Source organism: Eubalaena glacialis, chromosome 16 (assembly GCF_028564815.1).
Source record: "Eubalaena glacialis isolate mEubGla1 chromosome 16, mEubGla1.1.hap2.+ XY, whole genome shotgun sequence".
In the NCBI taxonomy this organism is placed as follows: Eukaryota; Metazoa; Chordata; class Mammalia; order Artiodactyla; family Balaenidae; genus Eubalaena; species Eubalaena glacialis.
The window spans coordinates 1,932,563-1,951,844 of record NC_083731.1 but is presented as its reverse complement, the minus strand read 5'-3'; the positions used below and the strand labels follow the sequence as shown (position 1 = coordinate 1,951,844).

General features: G+C 53.5%; 1 protein-coding gene across 1 annotated transcript; it reads left to right on the top strand.

The window, feature by feature from the left end:
• Positions 1-3,434: 3,434 nt before the first annotated feature.
• TEX29 (testis expressed 29) lies at positions 3,435-18,554 on the top strand. Its single transcript, XM_061171058.1, has 5 exons — positions 3,435-3,610; positions 5,993-6,103; positions 16,637-16,706; positions 17,499-17,665; positions 18,517-18,554. The coding sequence occupies exons 1-5, from the start codon at positions 3,553-3,555 to the stop codon at positions 18,552-18,554; spliced, it is 444 nt and encodes a 147-aa protein (XP_061027041.1). The 5' UTR covers positions 3,435-3,552.
• The last annotated feature ends 728 nt before the right edge of the window (positions 18,555-19,282 follow it).

The window sequence follows — 19,282 nt, the reverse complement described above, 5'->3', positions numbered from 1 at the left end:
GGCGTGGCCCGCGGTGCCCGACCCAGGCCCACCCACCTTTAAGCCACCGCCCTTGGGTTTGTTTGGTCCCCGAAGAACCGCGTTAGGTGTGTGTTAGGGTTTGGAGGCTTCCTTCTCTGGCTATTGTTCCAGCAAGACTGATGACACAGGTGCTGGTTTCCCGAGGCTGCTGTGACAGGCACAATGAGCTGGGTGGGTCCTGACCGCAGAGGCCGATTCTCTCACGGTCCTGAGGCCCAAAGTCTGGAGCCCGCCTGTCGGGGGGCCTGGGTCCCTCTGGAGGCGCTGGGGGAGGCCCCTTCCAGCCCCCGTGGCGCCCATCCCAGAGGTGCCCAGCTCTGCCTCTGTTGGCACGTGGCAGTGTCTTCTCGGCGCCCTTCTCCCCGTGTGTCTGTTTTCTCTCCTTGGTGGGACACCAGTCATTTTGGATTAGGGCCATGGCAATGACCTCATCTTAGCCCAGTGACATCCGCAAAGACCCAGCTTCAAACAGCGTCACGTTCACAGGTACTCGGGTCAGGACTTGAACGCATCTCCTGGGGGGGGACACGACTCAGCCGTCGCAGGCGCTGGCCAGTCCCCGCCTCCAGCCTGGGTGGGGTACCTACCCTCCCAGAAGCCGGCCTGAGTGTGGCCGCAGGTTCTCAGCTAAACCCCACCCTGACGATAACCAGGGAGGGGAGTCGCGCAGGGTCCCCAGAGGCTGCAGTGGGTCCCAGCAGAGTTTCTCCTGTTCTAGAAAAGCCAGGGCAGCTCCCACGGTTCCCAAGGGAACACCATGCAGTCCAGGACAGCAAGCGTCTTGCTTTTTAGCTAAAACTATATCACAGGGGAACAGGGCTCGGCTGATAAAGGGAGACCTTAGCCCAGGTCACGCTGGAGCTCCCCCTGTGGCCCGTGAAGCCTCCATCCTCCACAGGCCTGGCTGGTCAGGGAAGTGGACAGCAGGTCATGGGCAGCGCAGGCACCGGCCACCATCCCGAGATGCCCCCAGGGTCTCTGCATACAGCATGCTCGGCTCTCGGGTTATAGCCGCCCGGTGGCGGAAGTAGCAGCGCGTCGTCCTGGGGTCCCCGGGCAGTGGGCTCCTTTCTCTTCTTTGGGTCCTACCAGCACTGCTGTGACCTCCAGAGCCCCAGGGCAGCCCCCACGCTGCTCCCTTGGCTCCCTTGTCTCCACCTGAGTCAATCCTTTGAAACCTCAGATCCCATCTGGCCTCGCCCCAGGGGGGCCCGACGTGACCCCGCACCCCCCAACCCTGGGCTTTCTCAGCCTCCTGTGCTGACCCAGCCTTCACATGGCCACATGTGACCATCTCCACCGCTTCCCGGAAGCTCGTTGATAAATGCACTTGAACCCTCTCCAAGGTGGTTTGAAGTCTGAAGTCCCCAGGAGGGGACCCGGCTGCCTACACTCCTGGTGGGGACGGCGACTGGGGCCGCCGCTCTGAAAACAGTCTGGCCATTCCTCAGAAGGTTAGCCTTGAGTCACCACCTGACCCAGCCAGGCCACACCCAGGAGTGTGTCCAAGGGAGATGGAAACACGTGCACACAAAACTCCTACGTGAAGGTCCACAGCTGCATTCCACATAACAGCCAAAAACGTGGAACAGCCCAGATGTCCATCAACAGAGAAACGGATCAACGAAACGTCTGTCCGTGTGGTGGACTTCCTTCAGCCGTGGAAGGAGTGGGGCTCTGGCACGCGCTGTCACGCGGGTGTATCTTGAACACGTCAAGTGGGAGAAGCCAGACTCAAAGGCCACGCATTGTGTGATTCCACTGACGGGACGTGTCCAGAGGCACAAGTCCCCGGACTCGGGGTGGGTTAGTGGTCACCGGGAGCGGTGGGGAGCGGAGCTTCTGCGTACCACACGGGGGCTTCTCCTCGGCTGCGAGGGCGCCGTGCTGGGGAATGCAGACCGTGGACGCCGAGCGCCACTGCAGCGTACGCTCCGGACGGGTGAGTTGTGCACAGCGGGCCGCAGTGCAGCCTCGGGAGCTACCGGACGCCCACCCTGACCTTCCAAGTCTCCGGACGTGGGCGCCGTTTACTGGGCATCAGCCACGCGACAGTCACGTGCCTGTGCGTGTGTATCATCACCTTGGTTTCAGAAGAGGAAACCGAGGCCCTGGGAGGCTTGGTCGCGTGGTCACGAGGAGGAGCCAAAGCCGCTTCATCTGGCACCAGCGTGCTCTGTGCCATCCACCAGGACCGGGTCGCTCCCGCGGCTCCACCCCGCAGGCTCTGACCCGTCCCCCTCCCACGTGGCTTGCCCTCCCCTCCCTGGTTCTCCCTGCTCCTCGTCCCTTCCGTCCATGACCTCGAGTGACCTTGACTCTCTAGGCCTCGGCCACCTGCTCCCCGGGTCACGCACACCTGGGCTCTGGCTCCCACTGTGAGCCTCCGGTCCGCCCTCGGCTTCCCCCCTTGCCCTCTCCTCTCGTCACCATCACCCGCTGGGCCTGAGCAGTTCTGTCCCCTCCCCTCCCCTCTCTGCCCCCATCCCACCCCCCTCCCCGCGTTTTCATCCTCTCCCGGGGCACTGCTCTGCCTCCCTCCCGCTGCAGGCTCCCTCCCGACAGCCCGCTCTCCCCGTGCACTCAGGCTGCTGGTGGCTGCAGCCCCGCCGGGACCTCAGCCCTGCCCGGACGCCGCATCCGCCGGGACCTCAGCCCGCCCGGACGCCGCATCCGCCGGCCTGCCCACTCGGAGCCCAGTGTCCACCTGTCCAGCCTGGCCTCCCCTCTCACCACGTCCGTCGGGCTACCAGTCACTGACTCTAATTAAAAGGACACACGGAAAGCACTCGACCGGTCCCGACCCCAGTCCCCCCTCTAATTTTCTCCTACCTTATCGCGTTATCCCCAAGCTCACTCGTGCCTGCTTAGAGTCTGTTTCAGCACAGCCAGGGTGATGCTGTTAAGATGTAGTTCACCTTCCCTCTGCACAGAAGCCTGTCCTAACGCCCGACTTCCCTCGGCATGAAGGCCAAAGCCCCCCCCACGCCACCCACAGGCGTGCTCGTGCTTTGGCCTCCGTCGCCTCTCCTCTGCCTGCCTTCCCTCGAGCCACGCCGGGTCCTTCCGGTTCTCCGATTCACCAGGCAGCGCTGCCTCACCCCAGGGCCTGGGCACTTACTGCTGCTTCAGCCTCGCTGGGCCCGGTTCTGAGGATGAGCCTGGCCGGCCGATGGGGTGGGCGTCGCTAAGGAAAGGGGCTGGGGTGCGGGGTCTGGAGGCTGCAGGCCTCCACCCCTGTCCGGGCCTGCTGTGTGATGCCACGGGGCCTGTGTGACATCACAGCCGCGGGGCGGGCCTTCCACTGGCCAGCAGCAGTGGGAGGGAGGCGGCGGCCAGTCTCTTGTTTGATCCGAGAGCTGCCGTCCGCGTGAGCGTGACCGTGAGCTGTGTGGCTGGAGCTCAGCCGGGGACGTGCCTGCCCGGCCTCCTCCCTCCCTGGCGCAAACTGCGCTGCGACCCGGCCTCCAGGTCCCCTGTGCTGACCTGCTCTCTCCCCCAGGTTCCCCTCGCTGTCCTTCAGCTGCTGCGATGAGATACGCTCCAGAATTCAAGAAGTCCCCCTCGCACCTCCTGAAGACATTTGCCGGTAACAGGCCGGGCCACACGGGGCTCCGGGGAGGCTGTGGTTTCCGAGCCACGAGGCCCGGCGCAGGGGCGGCGGGAGGGTGCGCGGGGGCCGAGCGGGAAGCGGGCAGGGCCAGCCCGGAGCGGGGGAGGGCCGTGTGCGTCCCGTGGGAACACCTCTTGTGCGGAGGGGACGGGGCGGGGCCTCGGGGGCCGGGGCCTTGCAGGCCTTGAGGGGTCGTCTGCGGGTCCAGTTCTGCCTGGCAGTCCCGCAGCTTCACACCCACACTGCCCCACCGCTGCCCTCTCTCTCTCGACAAGTCACCCGTCCAGGGACCCCTCGGTGGGACGCGCCCCCGAGTGACCCAGGGGTCCGGGGCCTCGGACACCGGGCCAGGCGGAGGGCAGCAGGGTGGGGCCGCTCCCTGGAGAGGGCAGCGTGGTCATGGGGCCGAGATGGGGTCACACAGAGGTTCCCAGGAAGGAGGGCCCAGCTGGGAGTGGGCGCCACTGTGCAGACGGGGCCCAGGGAGCCTCCCCAGGTGCTCGCTTCACGGAAGAAACGCTCCGCGGAAACCTGACGTGAAGAAAAATGCCTAAAAGCACACGTGGTTTCCCAGGGAGGTCCCAAGGGAATTTCCCCCAGTGGGAGGCTCTCTCCCGGGGACCCGGGCACCCTGACACCCTCCGGTGCCCTGACTCTGCGTCCTGGTCTGTCTGGGGAGCCCTGATGCAGCCACGCGGGACACGTGCCCCTCTCACATCTGAGACCCGCGTCACGTGCTGGGCTCAGTTCCAAACCCACGTGTCAATTGTCTGGGCACAAGGGTCCAGGCCTCCTGAACTACAGAAGCCAAACCAGGGGAAAGAGGTGGGGAGGGGACCCACGGGGCCGTCGCAGCCGGGCCAGGCCATGCAGGGGCTCTGAGGGGCTGTCCGGGCGCCAGGGGTCCCTTCCACCTGGAAGCTCGGGTCTGGGAAGCGCCGTGGATTCGGGAACCCAAGCGGACTCCGATGAGGGTATAATGGGTGTGGGATGCCCCGCGGTCCAGGGGCACAGGGCCGGCTGCCGTGCTGCTTCTCGAGACCCCCTTTTCCTTATGAGCCACTCTGCAGAAATAACCCAAATGGTCTGTGCGGCGCTTTACAGTTTGTAGGGCGCTTTCGCAGAAACGATTGCAATTTTCACGGCCCCTCTGTGAGGGAATCAACGTTGGCTTTAGACCGACAGGCAGAGTGGACAGAGGTGCACGGTAGGTCAACAGTGGAGAGCACAGGCCGCACGGCCAGGTCCCCGGTTCAAGCCCTTCCTCCCCACGCTGGCTTGACCTTCACTCCCTCACCTCTAACACGGGCAGGCGTGAGGAGGGTCTCTGCAGAGGGGCTGCTGGAACGATCGAAGGAGATAGAACTTGGAGAAATCCCCGAGGGGGGCTCCTTGCAGCCCTGACACACTTGAAGCAAAACCCAGCACAGCTCACGTCCCCTCACAGTCTGCAGGGACCGAGCCCTCGCCCAAGACCTCGGCGACCACGGCGACCACAGCCCGGGAGCCAGCACAGCCCTGCCCGCCCCGGGTCAGCGGGCCGGCTCTGGCTCCCAGGCTCCGGCTGCAGGGCGTCCCCAACTCTGTCCAGCCTTCTGTCTGCAGCGCTGGCCTCCGCAGCACAGGCCCCACGACGGGGAGGCCGAGGAGACGGGATGGGGCGCACCTGGAGTAGGAGTGTCCTGGGACACGGAGGAAAGGGCATGGGAGGGCGGCGGGTTTCCCTGGAATCCCTTAGTCTGAGAGAACAAACTCCCCCCACCGACCCGAGGAAGACGGCGTTCCCTGGAGACTCAGGAAAGGGTGGGCCCTGCTCCGCGCCCGCCTGGGGAGACCGTGTTTACTGCTGATGGGCACCTGCTCAGAGCTGAGACCCTGCGGTCCTTCGCCCTCCGCTGCAAGGCACGTGCCTTCCTGGCACTATACTTTCTGTCCTTTCGATTCGACTTATAAATTCTGAAATAATCCTCATGTTGGTCATTTAACTCAGTCTGCGCTTAAATGTGGATTAAGAACGTGTTACTGCCCGAACTCCCAAACACCCATTGTATTAGGTCTTTGTTTCCCAATTCCTTTGTGGAGCGCTGAGCCCGGCAAGCTCTCCGCCGGGATGCGTTATCTCCTTAATCACTGGGGGACCCCGCATTATTCTGTGTGTGTCATCAGCTTGACATTGTCGTGTTCAGAAATCTAATTCATTCCAGATCTGAGTTTCAAAGTGAGACGTGTATGATGCATAATGAAAACTGTAACAAAACCCACCACGCAAACCCGCGAGCTCCCCCTCCCTGCCCCGCGTTCCTTCGAGTCAGAGGGGGCTGTGTATCGGGGTAACGTCCGTGTGTGTCTGCTTTGCAGTATGCGACATCCCTCTGTACGACATATGTGACTACAACGTCACCAGAGATCGGTGCCAGGAACTCGGGTGCTGCTTTTATAAAGGCATCTGCTATGAGAAGGCCGTTCCCAGTAAGTATCCGGCCAGGCCCGCCCTGGCGGACAAAGCCACGCGGGCCAAGAACAGCCTGCTTCCCTCTCCCGGGTCTCTGTTGCTGTTCGGGCCTCTTTCTTTGTTCCCTGGTCACATCGCCCTGCTCGGTGCAGCCGCAGGAGAGACGGCTCTGAGGGCCTGGGCCTGGGACTTCAGCCACCGGAGAGAGTCCACTCCCGGGTGGGCCAGACGTGCTGTTGAAGAGGCTTATTTGAGATCCCTCCATCCTGGGGGGGGGTGAGGGGGTGTAGAAGCCTGGGTTGGAGGTGACGGTTCTGCAAAAGCAGCTGGCTTGGGGCTGGGCCCCTGCGGCTGTGCGCGAGGGGAGGCCTGACCCAGGCGGGAGCTGGAGGCCTGAGGACCCAGGACAGACCCCCGACTGGGGCCAGGATGAAACATAGACCTGACACTGAGCTCGGCTGCCGGTCCCTGAAGCCCAGGATGCGCCTGGGGAGGTGGAACTAGTAGGGGGGCCTGGGATCGGGAGGGGGCCGGAGCTGGGTGGGGGGGAGGCTGGGCCCTCCCAGTCAGACAGCAAGGGAGGCACCCAGGACTCAGAGGGCAGCAGGAGGGGCGAGGGGGGAGGAGGAGGTGAGCAGGGTCTCCTGGCCCAGAAGGGATGCCCTAACGATGCTTTCTGGATACTTCCCCACACTTCTGCCTCTGGAATTGTCTAAATTAGTATTTCCAAACACTCAAATTCTACTTGACGGTTGATGCTTTTCCTTGCCCTGTATGCATCCCTTTTAGAAACGGGGGTGAGGGCTCTAGGACTTTGGGGAAGGAGTAAACATGTCCCTGGAACAGGGCAGCCTGCAGGAGACCTCACTGGGGAGGAGGAACGTGTCCCCAGATACAGAAAGCTGGCCGTGGACCCTCGGCTCTGATGCTCCGAGAAATGTGTCCTGTACCCTCTTCCGCCCTCACCCCCCGGGGGTCAAGGGCGCAGCTGTGTCCTGTGACTTTCCGGGATTTCTTCTTCCCTTGTTTCTCCTCTGCGGTCCCAGCTGGGCTCAGCCGCCCACCCCCAAGGCCTGCCTTCTTGTTCCTGGACACGGGAAGTCAGAAACATTATCCTCGGGGCAGCCCCATCCCACAGACTCAAAACCTTCCGCCAGCTCCTTCAAGAAGTGATATTCTGAGCAAAACAAGAAACTAAAGCACTGGCAAGATCCGGGTTCAGCCAAAGGGAGAGCAGTGTCTTCCTTTATGGTGAAGATTTGGTGTGTAGGGCCAAAGCGGAGTCAGTTTAGCTCAAAAAGAGGCAGAGAAGAGGCCACAACGAACAATCCTCATAGCTGGGAGGATTTTCTGGTGACAATTTCTCCTTCAGATCTTGAGTTAGAAGACTTGGGACCAGATCTCCTTACTCATCCCACCTGCCATCTCCAGGGACCCCAGCACCCCTAGGATCCCACACTCCTTCCCCTGTACCTGAAGATAGAAGCAATTGGAAGTTACCTCCTTTGGTTGTTATTTTTACTGAGATAGAATTCTCATGCCGTAAAATTCACCCTTTTAAAGTGTATAATTCAGTGACTTAGTATATTCACAAAGTTATACACTATAAATTCCAGAACATTTTCATTATCCCCAAAAGAAACCTGCACCCATTAAACCATCACCCTATTCCCCTCCCCCTCCAGTCCCTGGTAACCACCAATCTGTGTCTATGGATCTACCTGTTCTGGACATTTCATATAAATGGAGTCATACCATATGGGGTGGCATTTTGTGTCTGGCTTCTTTCACTTACATAATGTTTTCAAGGTTCATCTATGATGTACCATGTGTCAGTACTTCATTCCTTTTTATGGCTGAATAATATTCCATTGCCTGGATGGACCACATTTTGTTTATCATTTGTCTGTTGATGGGCATTTGGGTTGTTTCCACTTTTTAGCTATTATGAATGAAGCTACTATGAACAAATGCACACAGATTTTGCATGAACATGTTCTCAATTCTGGACCATATATTAACTCTATTTTAAAATTTTGAGGAAATGTCAAACTAGTTTCCAAGTGGCTGCACCATTTTACAGTCTAAACCAGCAGCATATGAGGGTTCCAGTTTCTCCATATTCTCACCAACACTTTTCATCCGTCTCTTTGATTATACCCATTGTAATGGGTGTGAAGTTATATTTCATTGTCATTTTGATTTGTATTTCCCTAATGAGTAATGATGAGCTTATTTTCATGCGCTTATTGACCGTTTGTATATCTTCTCTGGAGAAAAGTCTATTAAAATCCTGTGCTCAGTTTTTAACTGGGTTAATTATCTTTTTATCGTGGAGTTGTAAGGGCTATTCATATATTCTCGTAGACCCTTTTCAGATATATGATTTCAAATACATTCTCCCAAATCTGTTGACTGTCTTTTCACTTTCTTGATAGCGTCCTTTGAAGCACAAAAACTTTCAGTTTGGATTATGTCCAGTTTATCTATTTGTTCTTTGGTTGCTTGTGCTTTGGGGGTTTTTATCTAAGAAACCATTGTCTAACTCAAGGTCACAAAGATTTACATTTAGGATATCTTCTAAGGGTTGTGTAGTTTTATCTCATACATTTCCGTCTTTGATCCACTTTGTGTTCATTTTTGTACGTGGTGTGAGGCAGGGGTACAACTTCATTTTTCTGCGTACAGGTGTCCAATTTTCCCAGAACCATTTGTTGATAAGACTGTTCTCCACTGAATTGTCTCCACAGCCTTGTTGAAATCAATTGCTCCTAAGTGTGAGGGTTTATTTCTAGACTCTCAATTCCATCCCATTGATCTATGTGTCTATCTTTAATCAGCACCGCCAGGCTTTGATCACTGTAGCCTTGTAATAAGTACTGAAATATGAGTCCTCCAATTTTGTTGTATTTTCAAGATTGTTTAAGTTATTATGGGTCCTTTGAATTTCCATATGAATTCTAAGATCCCTTGTCAATTTCTGCAAAAAGCCATCTGGCATTTTGATAGGGATTGTGTTCAATCTGTAGATAATTTGAGGGAAGGTGTAAAGGGGTATTGCTATTTTAGTAATATTAAGTTTTCTCGTCTTCTGAATAGTGGGTGTTTTCCACTTTACATTGTTTTAAATTTCTTTCAATAATATATTGTAGTTTTCAGTATGCTAATCTGTTTTTCTTTTATTAAAGTTATTCCTACGTATTTTATTCTAATGTTATTGTAAATTGAATTGTCTTTTCAATTTTATTTTCAGATTGTATATAGAATCCTAGGTATATATGCAGTAGAATTGAAAGGTTGCTAGTGTATAGAAATAACATAAAATTTTTATGTTGATCTTGTATCCTGCAACCTTCTTGAACTTGTTTATTAATTCTTGTCATTTTTTAGTTTATTTCTTAGAATTTTCTACATATAAGATCATATCATCTGCACATAGAGATAGTTCTACTTCTTCCTTTCCAATCTAGATGGTTTTATTTCATTTTCCTGCTACAACTTCAGTACAGTGGTGAATAGAGGCAGTGAAACTGGACATCCTTGTCTTGATTCTGATATTTGGGGGAAGCTTTCAGCGTTTCACCATTAAGTACTATGGTAGCTTGGGTTTTATTAGGTATCATTTATCAGGTCAAGGAAGTTCCCTTGTCTTCCTAGTTTTTTGAGTATTTTTATCATAAAAAGATGTTGGATTTTATCAAATTCTTTGCATCTGTGAGCACCTCAGGTGTGGTCTTTTTGTGTGTGTGTGTGTGTTATGAAAAGCACTTTTAATTCTGTATAGAATTTAAAAGACAAAAGCATAAAAATAACTGTAACTATAAAACTATGTTAATGGATACAATTTATATAAAGATGTAATTTGTGACATCAATATAAAGTAGGGGTGGGGAGATGCAAAAGAGGTATTTTTTTGAATTTTATTTTATTTTATTTTTTATACAGCAGGTTCTTATTAGTTATCTATTTTATACATATTAGTGTATATACATCAATCCCGATCTCCCAACCCATCCCACCACCACCACGCCCCCTCAGGGGTGGTCTTTATTACTTATGTAGATTTGATTTACTATCTAGTATCCTTTTCTTTCATCCTGAAGGACTCCCTTTAGTATTTCTTGTAAGGCAGGTCTGCTAGTGCTGAATTCTCTCAGTTTTTGTTTATCTGGGAATATCTTAATTTGTCCTTCATTTTTGAAGGATAAGTTTATAAAATTCTGAGTTGGCAGTCTGTCAGCACTTTGAATATTTCATCCCATTGCCTCTGCCCTCTATGGTTTCTGGTGAGAAATCTGCTGATTATCTTAAGGCTTCTTTATACACAGCATGTCGCTTCTCTTATGCTGCTTTCAAGATTCTCTTTTGACAGTTTATCATGTGTCTAGGCGTGGATCTCTTTGATTTTATCCTACTCAGAGTTCATGAGCTTCTTGGCAATGTAGATTAATGTTTATCAAATTTAGGAAGTTTTTGCCGTTTCTTCAAATATTCTTTCTGCCCTCTCCTCTCCCTCTGGGACTCCCATCCTACATATTCGGTACACTCCATGGTGTCCCACAGATCTCTGAGGTTCCATTAATTTTTCTTAATTCGATTTTCTTTCTGTTACTCAGACTGGCTAATCTCAATGGACTTATCTTCAGGTTTGCTGATTCTTTCTTTTGCCTGCTCAAATCTACCATTGAGGTCCTCTGGTGAGATTTTCATTTCCATTATTATACTTTCAACTTCAGAATTTCTATTTGGTTCTTTTTTTTTAATTAAATAATTTCTATCTTTTTGTTGATATTCTCCATTTGGTGAGATATCGTTCTCATACTCCAGTTCTTTAGACCTGGCTTCCTTTAGTTCTTTGAACATATTTAAAATAAAGTCTTTGCCTAGTAAGTCTAACATCTGGGCTTCCTGGGGGACCATTTCTAGGATGGCCTTTTTTCATGTACATGGCCATATTTTCTTATTTCTTTGCATGTCTTGTATTTTTTGTTGACGGTAGACATTTTAAATAATATAATGTGGCAACTCTGAAAATCAGGTTCTCCTGCCTCCCCAGATCTCTTGCTGTTGCTATTGTCATTGTTTCATGACTTTTCTGGATGAATTCTGTAACGTCTGTATTCTTTGTGGTGTGTGCTCAATGAAGACTCTGCTTGGTCAGCCTAGTGGTCAGACTAATGGCTGGACAGAAATCTCTGTAGACGCCTGGAAACAATTATCTCTCAGTCTCTGCTGAGGGCCCTGTGTGTGTGTTGGGACCCACCTTCTACACTCAGCCAGATAGTTCCCGACTCTACCTTAACCTTCACTTCCTGCTTGCACAGAACCTCAAGGTCAGCCAGCAGTGCAAGCTTGGAGCCTTCTCAGGTCTTTCCTAGGTATGTGCACAGCCCTGGACGTGCCCACTGCCTTCTAGGTTCCAAGGACTACGTCACAGCTTTCCAAACCTCCCTGTAGACAGATCATCCCCCAGGTTTTCCCTCTAAGCTTTTTGGTCAGCCTGTTGTTTGCCCCCAACTGCTATCAACCACCTCAGCCATCGTGATTCTCAACAATTGCCTCTGATTATTTCCAGCAAATGGCTGAGGGAAAGGCTGTTCACACTACATGAGCTCCAAGTCGAGTCACATAAAGACAGCCTCACGAGTGGGATCGTCCAGTGAAGCACCAGGCGGAGCAAAGTGTGACCGTTCTCTGGGAATGGGGCTTTGAGGAGCTTCAGTCCTGTTCCTTACCCTCCGGTGGTACCAAGCTGCCGGTTGTCACCAGGACTGTGGGCTGTGGGTTTTCACGGCTATCACGGAACTGGAGAGAGGGCAGGAGAGGTGGGAACAGGCATGTTAAAATGTCCAGATATCACTGTTGTTACTGAGATTCATCTGTTCATCTTGAATAAAGAGACTGCTGCAAGATTTTGGTTAATTTCCAAAGTTTTGAAAAAGTTTACTACCTCAGTCTTGGCCCTTGTTCTCATTGCTTTTCTGAAGGAGGGTATTTTGGGGCAGGGGCTCCTGCTCTGCCGTTTTTTCTGATGTCACCCTGAAAGTTAATTTTGGGCTTTAATGAACCTCTAGTCCAATTGTACACAATGGGGTAGTGAGAGAGGTACCACAAGACATAGTGCTTTTTTTTTTTTTTTTTTTTTTTGAGGAGTTCATTCTCCTCCATCTATCTCATTGTAAAACCCATGGCATCTTACTTGAGACAGCTGGATGAGTCTCAGGTCTTACACTGTTGAATGACCCATCACGTTGCTGCATCCCAGCCGCTCGTTCACTGGGGGATGTGACAGGTACTCCTGAAGCTGACTTCATGGCACTGAGTGGTGGTTTGGCCATAATTTGCTGCTTTTTGCACTTGTCATCCTTTTGTTGCTTTGTGGCTTTAGCGGTTGGACGCACACACTTATCACTATTTGGAGAGCAGCCGATGATTAATCTGGCTCACTTCATTTCCATCACGGAGTTTTGCTTCTTAGAGGACTCTGGTGTCCTAGGCACGTATGCAACTTAATTTTTCTGAGACGTTTACCGCATGGGGCTCCTAAAATCAGGAAACTTTAACATCCAAAGGGTATGTGAGTTTGTTCCTTCAATCTTCTACATATAAAGAGGCAAAAGGCATTCAATTCCCAGGTCAAGTTACAGGACAGGACATAGTCTTTGGCCATTAATTATCCCAATTTACTCACATCCTAATGAAATGGAGCCCTAACAGCATAAAGCAGTGAAATGGATCATTCAAGGAAGAATGCAGCCAGCAAAGGAACAGAAATCCAAGCTGCTGCTGCTGCTTTTTCTTTATTTTTCATCTGTTCCATCCCCTGAGCATCTTCTCATCAGAGTTTTATTGTGGGAGTTGGCCATTTTGTAAATGTTAGTATTTCAGACATCATTTAAATTAGAACAATCACCTGATGCCTGTCACTTATTTGAAAAATGAACCTTATTCTTTATAGCACCTTAATTATTAGTGTCCTTAAGGAACCCAGAAAAGAACAAAAACTGAAGAATTTTTGTACCTGCAGAGGGCTCATTGTTCTGTAAGTGGGTATGTCATTTTTGCATGGAGGCGAGTATGAATCCTTTCTCCACTCTTTCAATTATAATAAATGAGTTGTGTGAGCTAGGCTTTTTCTTCAGACTTCTTTCAAGCTCAAGAGGTTGGGCCATCTGTGGGAAGAGTCTGGGCGGTGAGCCCTGCATTTGGGTTCTCACTGTGCCCTCAAATTATTTTTCATTTCTTTGACATCCTTCTCATTCAAGACGGCGAGCGAAACTTTGTACGGTGTAAGTTGTAGTATTCGGTGACAGGGTATTATGAGTTCTTTGTGCACGTAATTCCATGTTATGAAAACCTTTCACCAACTTCTTAAATTGGCTGGTTTGAAGTGCACATTGTGTTGTGGCATAATCTGTATTATTAGGAACATGAACTTGGGGAATTAGCATTAGATCTTTGAGAAAGAATTGGGAATTCAAAGAGGATGACTTGCTTTCATTCCTCAGTCTTGATTGTAGGGTACAGTATTTAACCTGTCATTTCTTCTAAGTGTTTGACTTCAGTTTCTTCATGGGACTTGCTGAGACGATTTCAAAACTTTTGTTTTACTGTATTTGGGGGAGGACTTGCCAAGATATTCCTTCAGTTGCTGTTGTTTCTGAGTGATCAATCATAGTATGTGTTTTATGATAAATCACACATATTGCTTGTAACAAATAGCGTGCTGGCCAGAGACTGTGCAGAGAGAATCATTGAGATTCAATCTCTGCCTTCAGGAGCTTGACCTCAAGAACAAAAAGTACTTGCACATGTAAAGATGTAGAAGACATGCTGACAATAGAAAACTAAATCATTGACTAAATATGTGTGTCTCACTAACAGGGATTCACTTACATACAGATTCTGAATTTCTTTCATGAACCAGGACACAAAACCACACTAAGGAATATACACTCCTTGGAATTCAAGAATTCGTGGGTTGCCTTCTTGTCCCTTAAAAGCTCCTAATTCGCACTTGTTTGTTTCAATTCCATTCATTCGACATCGTTTAAAGCGTACTTTGTGTCAAGGCCTAGGACCCCCTATATTAGTTATCTATTGCCGTGTGACAGGTGACCCCAAACTCAGTGGCCTCAGGCAACAACTGAGGGGCTTAGCTGGGTGGTTTGGGCTCCGGTGACTCATGGGAATTGTAGTCAAGATTTCAGGAGGCTGCGCCAGTCGTCCGAGGCCAGCCTGGGGCTGCACCATCTGCCCCGTGGGTCTCACCTTGTCACAAGTCTGCCTGCACGTCCTTCTACATGAGACGGTCTTCCCCAGAGCCAGTGAGCGGTGAAAGAGCAGGGTAGGAGCCACGGTGACTCGGACCTCGCCTTGGGGGTTCAGAGGTCAGCCCCATACACCGCAGAAGTGTCTACACCACGGTGTAAATTCCAGGAGGTAAGAATCACTGGAGGCATCTCGGAGGCCCTGGAGATTCGGGGGTGAACCCAGGTGCACGCATTTCCACGGGAAAGGCCTCATGGAAAGAAAGAAGCCAACCGATCGGAAAGAGCCTCCAACAGGAAGTTTCCTAATTCGGTCACCGTTGCGGGGAGGCAGACTGTATCCAGCCCCAGGTCTCCCCCCAACCCCGCCCTCTCCCTGTGAACTCCCGAGCGTGAGCGCCTGCTGTATACCCAGCCTCTGCTCGCTGAGCGCCAGCAGTTCCAGGAAACTGAGCGTCTGCGTTTCCATCGCTGAGCTATTTGGCTTCAACCCCTTTCAGTTTTCTGACTTCAGCCCCACATCGAGGACCCCCGTGCCCCCCACGACTGCCAGAGCCCCTGCAGATTAGCCAGTGCAGGTCCCACTGGAGTCATCCTCGCGTCCTGGGAGGCAGCTTTCTCTACAACCATTGCTTACCTTCTGTTCTGGGTTGGATTGTGTCTCCCGAGGAGAGATGCTGAAGCCCTAGCCTCCAGTACCTGTTGTGTGACCTTGTTTGGATGTGATGAGTTAAGATGGGGTCATCCTGGAGGAGGTGGGCCCTTGTTCCAACATGACTGGTGTCTTATAAGAGGAGACGCAGAGACACAGACTCGGGAGACACAGACTCGGGGAGAATGCTCCGTGAAGGCAGACACACAGGGACGGCGGCCGTGTGATGACGGAGCCAGAGGTGGGGTGATGCGCCCACATGCCCGGGGTTGCCGGGAGCCACAGGAACTGGAAGAAGCAGAAAGGATCCCCACCTCCACCCCCCAGAAGCTTCAGAGGGAGCACGGCTCTGCCGTCACCTTGGCCTTGGGCTTCTGGCCTCCAGGCTGTGAGCCTATACGCCTCTGTGGTTTCGATCTGCCCAGTGGTGGCACCCCTCCATCATCACAGCCCCAGGAAAGCATTGCCCAAGCGGGGACACTGTGTCTGATAATGTTATTACTGGTTAAGGTGAAACGGTTCAGAGGGAGGAAGAAGTAAGGGAATTGAAGCAAATCACGTCACTCGAGGTCGACGTTTGCAAGCCCACCGGTTCCCTTCCTTTGAAAGGGCGGAAGGGCAGTCGGAGAGAGGCCAGCAATGCCGGTGGCCCAGCAAGTGTCACCGTGCACGAGCTCCTCCTGGCGCCGTGCTGGCAGGCGTGCTCGCGTTCGCTCCTTTCAAGTCCTGGCGTGAGCCTGATGAAGAGAAAGTGGAGGATGGGACCGGGGCGGAAGACTGTCTGATTACTGAGTGCAGCAGCGCTCATGCAGAACTGCCGGGCCTGAGGAGCCGTGGGTGCCGCCCTTCGGTCGCCCGAGTGCCGAGCCGGCTGGCGGGTGGAGGCCCACCGTCAGTCCTCGTGGGAGGCTGGTCCCCAGGCCTGCCTGTGAGCCTGGGCGCCGCGAGGCCCCTGCGGTGGGGAAGCCCTGGGGAAGGCTTGGGGGGCTCGCCCAGCTCCTCCTTCCCCCTCCTTCCCTGGCGTGGAGAGGGGCCTGGAATTCACCCCAATGGATGCTCCCGCACAGGGAAGCGCCAGTGTAGCGGTTGCCCCTGGGGCACCTTGAAAGGCTCAGGTTCTTCTGTCGGGGGTGGGTTTTGAGAAGACATGAGCAATTTGGGGCAGTGCGCACCCCTCGTTAATAAAGGAGAGCTCAGTCCATGAAATTTGACATCAGGCCTGCGGGATTGGTCACCCAAAATCATCTCCTAATGTTTTGGGACAATTGACCTGAGTATTGAGGGACCATTTCCAGGGAGCCGGGGGCAGGGTGCGGGCCCGGGCACAGGAGGCAAGGAGGCTGTGTGCTGCTCTTTCTGGAGGACAGACAGACCAGGGAGCCTCTCCCCACAGCTGTCCCCAGGGGTCCTCTGGGAGCCACGGGCCGCCCTGAGGGCCTACAGGTGGAGCCTTCTTCCCTCTGCGAGTGGCTTGGATCCTGGACGTGTTTCCGGGGGGAGAAGGTGGAGAGGCGGGTGCTCAGGGCGGAGCTGGGCCTCAGGGGCAGGTGGAGGGCGTGGCCGACTCTGGGGAGCATCCCATTGGGGATGGACCTGGGTCCAAGTGATGAACTGAAATTGCTTTCCAGCTTATGTGCAAGTGTTTTCCGCCTTGATCGTGATCATTGCCGGGGCCTTTATCATCACCATTATTTACAGGTCAGTGCTTTCATTCTCTGAGCCTCACCTGCAGACCCGAGAGGGAGAGGAACTCGATGGTGCGGGCGGGCGGCTCCCCAGCCTTGCCATGGGGGACGAGGAGGGGACGCGAGCCTGCTGGGGGGACCAGCCTATGTCGCCGGCGCTCTTGATAGCAATGCCAGTGGCATCGAAGGACACCTGACATCTCCAGGTTGGCTCGTCCCGCCTCAGCCTCACGGCCAGCGAGCGCTGGGTCTGCAGAGCCCCGGCCGCTGGTCCACACACAGGCTGCCCTGTCCTTCAGCCTGTGATGGTCGTGATGCAGCCGTGTGCTCAGACCCGAGTCCCTGGGCGGTGTCAGTGGTGAGGACTCACCTCACCAGGCCCTGGCAGTCACCTGTGGTCCACGGGCAGGACTGGAATTCAGCCTTCATGCGGGGCCCTGGCACCTGTGACATGAACAAAAGCCACTGAGATTAGTTGAGTCACTGTGTCCAACAAGGAGGAAAACCGCTTTCCTCCTCCGAGTGGTGCCGGGTGGCGTCTAGATGGACGGGCCTGGCTGCGACCTGCACGTGACGCTCCCTGTTCTGTCCTGGGAAGCCTGGGTGCCACGTGCCGAGTCTGTTTAGAGCACGTATAAGAAACAAAAATGAAGACTATTAAGACAAAGCGTTTATCTTGGCAAATACACGTTCATGATCATGAAGCCTGTGTTGTTAGGGGCACGTCCTGGCGGAGGGCTGGGCGGCCCATAGAGTTTTCCACCCTTAATTTCTCTGATTGTGATAAAAACTCTCTTTCCATCAGAGTTGTCCAAGAGAGTAGGAGAGAAAAGGAAGTCCCTACAGAGGTACCTTTGTCCTCCAAGTCCAGCGCTAAAGTGGAAATGGTGCCCTCGGGCGAGCGGCCGGCGGGGTCGAAGGCCCCGAGCACAGAGCCGTCGCACAAGAGCCCGGAGAGCGGTAGGGAGGACGGTAAGGCGGCGGGAATGGCCAGCTTTACTTCCTCTGCGGTCTCCTCTGGTAAAGACACTCGGCAGCCATGTCAGCCCTTCTGCAAGTTATACTTGTTTTTTAGTTTGGACAAAAGTCTATCTTCTCCAGCTGGGAGGGGCGGGTTTGCAAGGTGGATTCTGCCTTCAGCACAGGTTTCCCGTCTACAAGGCCATTCCCTCCTGGAAACATCGCCTTCCCTCTCCTGCCCTCCGTGTCCCCGCAGACACGTCCTGCCGGGGCGTGGGCAGCGGGAGTGCTGGCTGAGCTGCAGCCCAGGTGCTGCTGGCGGCGTGAGAGCATCTCCTTCTGCGGCGCCTGCAGCTGTGACGTGTCCCCCCCGCTGCTCTGGTTTCCAGGAAGCCCAGTTGCTTGTCTGGTCACTCACCCTCTTAGGCGGCCTTTGGCCGGAGCCACTGGCAGGTTAGAGAAGAGTGTCCTCAGTGATCGGCTCTGTCCTGGGCCATGTTCGTGCGGGAACTCCGTCTAGGGCTCTTGGTATCACGGGTCACAAGGCGTGGCTTTCCTGGAGCAGTGAACAGCCTGCCCCGACGTCTTCAGGGACCTGGACGAGGCCCCTGGCGGATGTGCGGGCCCGGCGCGCACCTTCTCGGGGTGCTCCCTGCGGGGAGAGGTGCAGATGCTCCTCCCCCGGGAATGAGTGGAGAGACTCAGGACAGCAGAGACACCCCGCCACCGAACTTGCTTTGGAGTGAATCATGGCCAAGTGTGTGCCATGTAGCTGTGTTCACAGGCCTTGAAGAAATTCCCTTGGGGTGGCCGAGGATTCCATTCAAAAGCCACTTCTTTTTATTTTGTTTTTCATCCCGCAGCACTGGCCATACCAGAAGATGAAGAAACTGAGGACTGAGGTGTGTGCTGGGGACCAAGTGAAGACGGGAGGGAATCTCTGAAAGAAATGGGGCAGCGGGGGAACGGCTGTTGAAATACGTTATGCAATGGCCACCCGATGAGAAGAAATAAAAATATCTTGAAAGCTTCGTGTTCCGTGTTGTGTACCCAGGGCCGGAGCTTTACCTTCAGAGGCAGGAAGCCGTCGGAGCTGAGGCCGTGCACCAGGAGCTTTCATCTCTGACGCTCGGCTTGGTACTGACCCCGGGACCGGCAGCTCGCAGCGCTGACTCAGCACCGAGGCCCCCTTTGCAGGGCACAGGCTACAGCTTCACCGGGCGGGTTGCCACTCAGGCCCACAGGGAGGGCAGGCCTTGCCCAGCAGGAGCAGCGTGACCCTCCCCAGGGTCCCCCTCCCGTGACAGGACGCACATGGGTTCAGCGTGACTGACACATGCTAAGTGTGGGTGATGCCAGCCCAGGGAGACCCCGTGGTCTTGGAGAATCCCTGCTTTTCTGTTGGAAACTTGCATTCTCCAGAGCTGCACAGAGGGATTATTTGGATAAGAAATCAGCACCAAAAAGCCCCTAGAAGCCCTCGTTTATTTTCTAGCTGGTAAATTCTAGCGCATGTGGTTGTGAATGATGGGTCAGGGTCTTACTGCCCTTTCCGCCTCACAAGCGTCCTGCTGACCTTGGTTGTCACCCTCGGGTTGGTCTCGGTCAGGTGTCAGCACCCCGGTCATA

What these genes read in the sequence shown, in the direction of transcription:
- TEX29 (XM_061171058.1), top strand. Translation starts at nt 3,553, where the DNA reads ATGAGATACGCTCCAGAATTCAAGAAGTCCCCCTCGCACCTCCTGAAG. An exon ending in CCTCCTGAAGACATTTGCCG is followed by an intron (nt 3,611 to 5,992) that starts GTAACAGGCCGG and finishes TCTGCTTTGCAG; the next exon opens with TATGCGACATCCCTCTGTAC. An exon ending in GGAGAGCGGTAGGGAGGACG is followed by an intron (nt 17,666 to 18,516) that starts GTAAGGCGGCGG and finishes TTCATCCCGCAG; the next exon opens with CACTGGCCATACCAGAAGAT.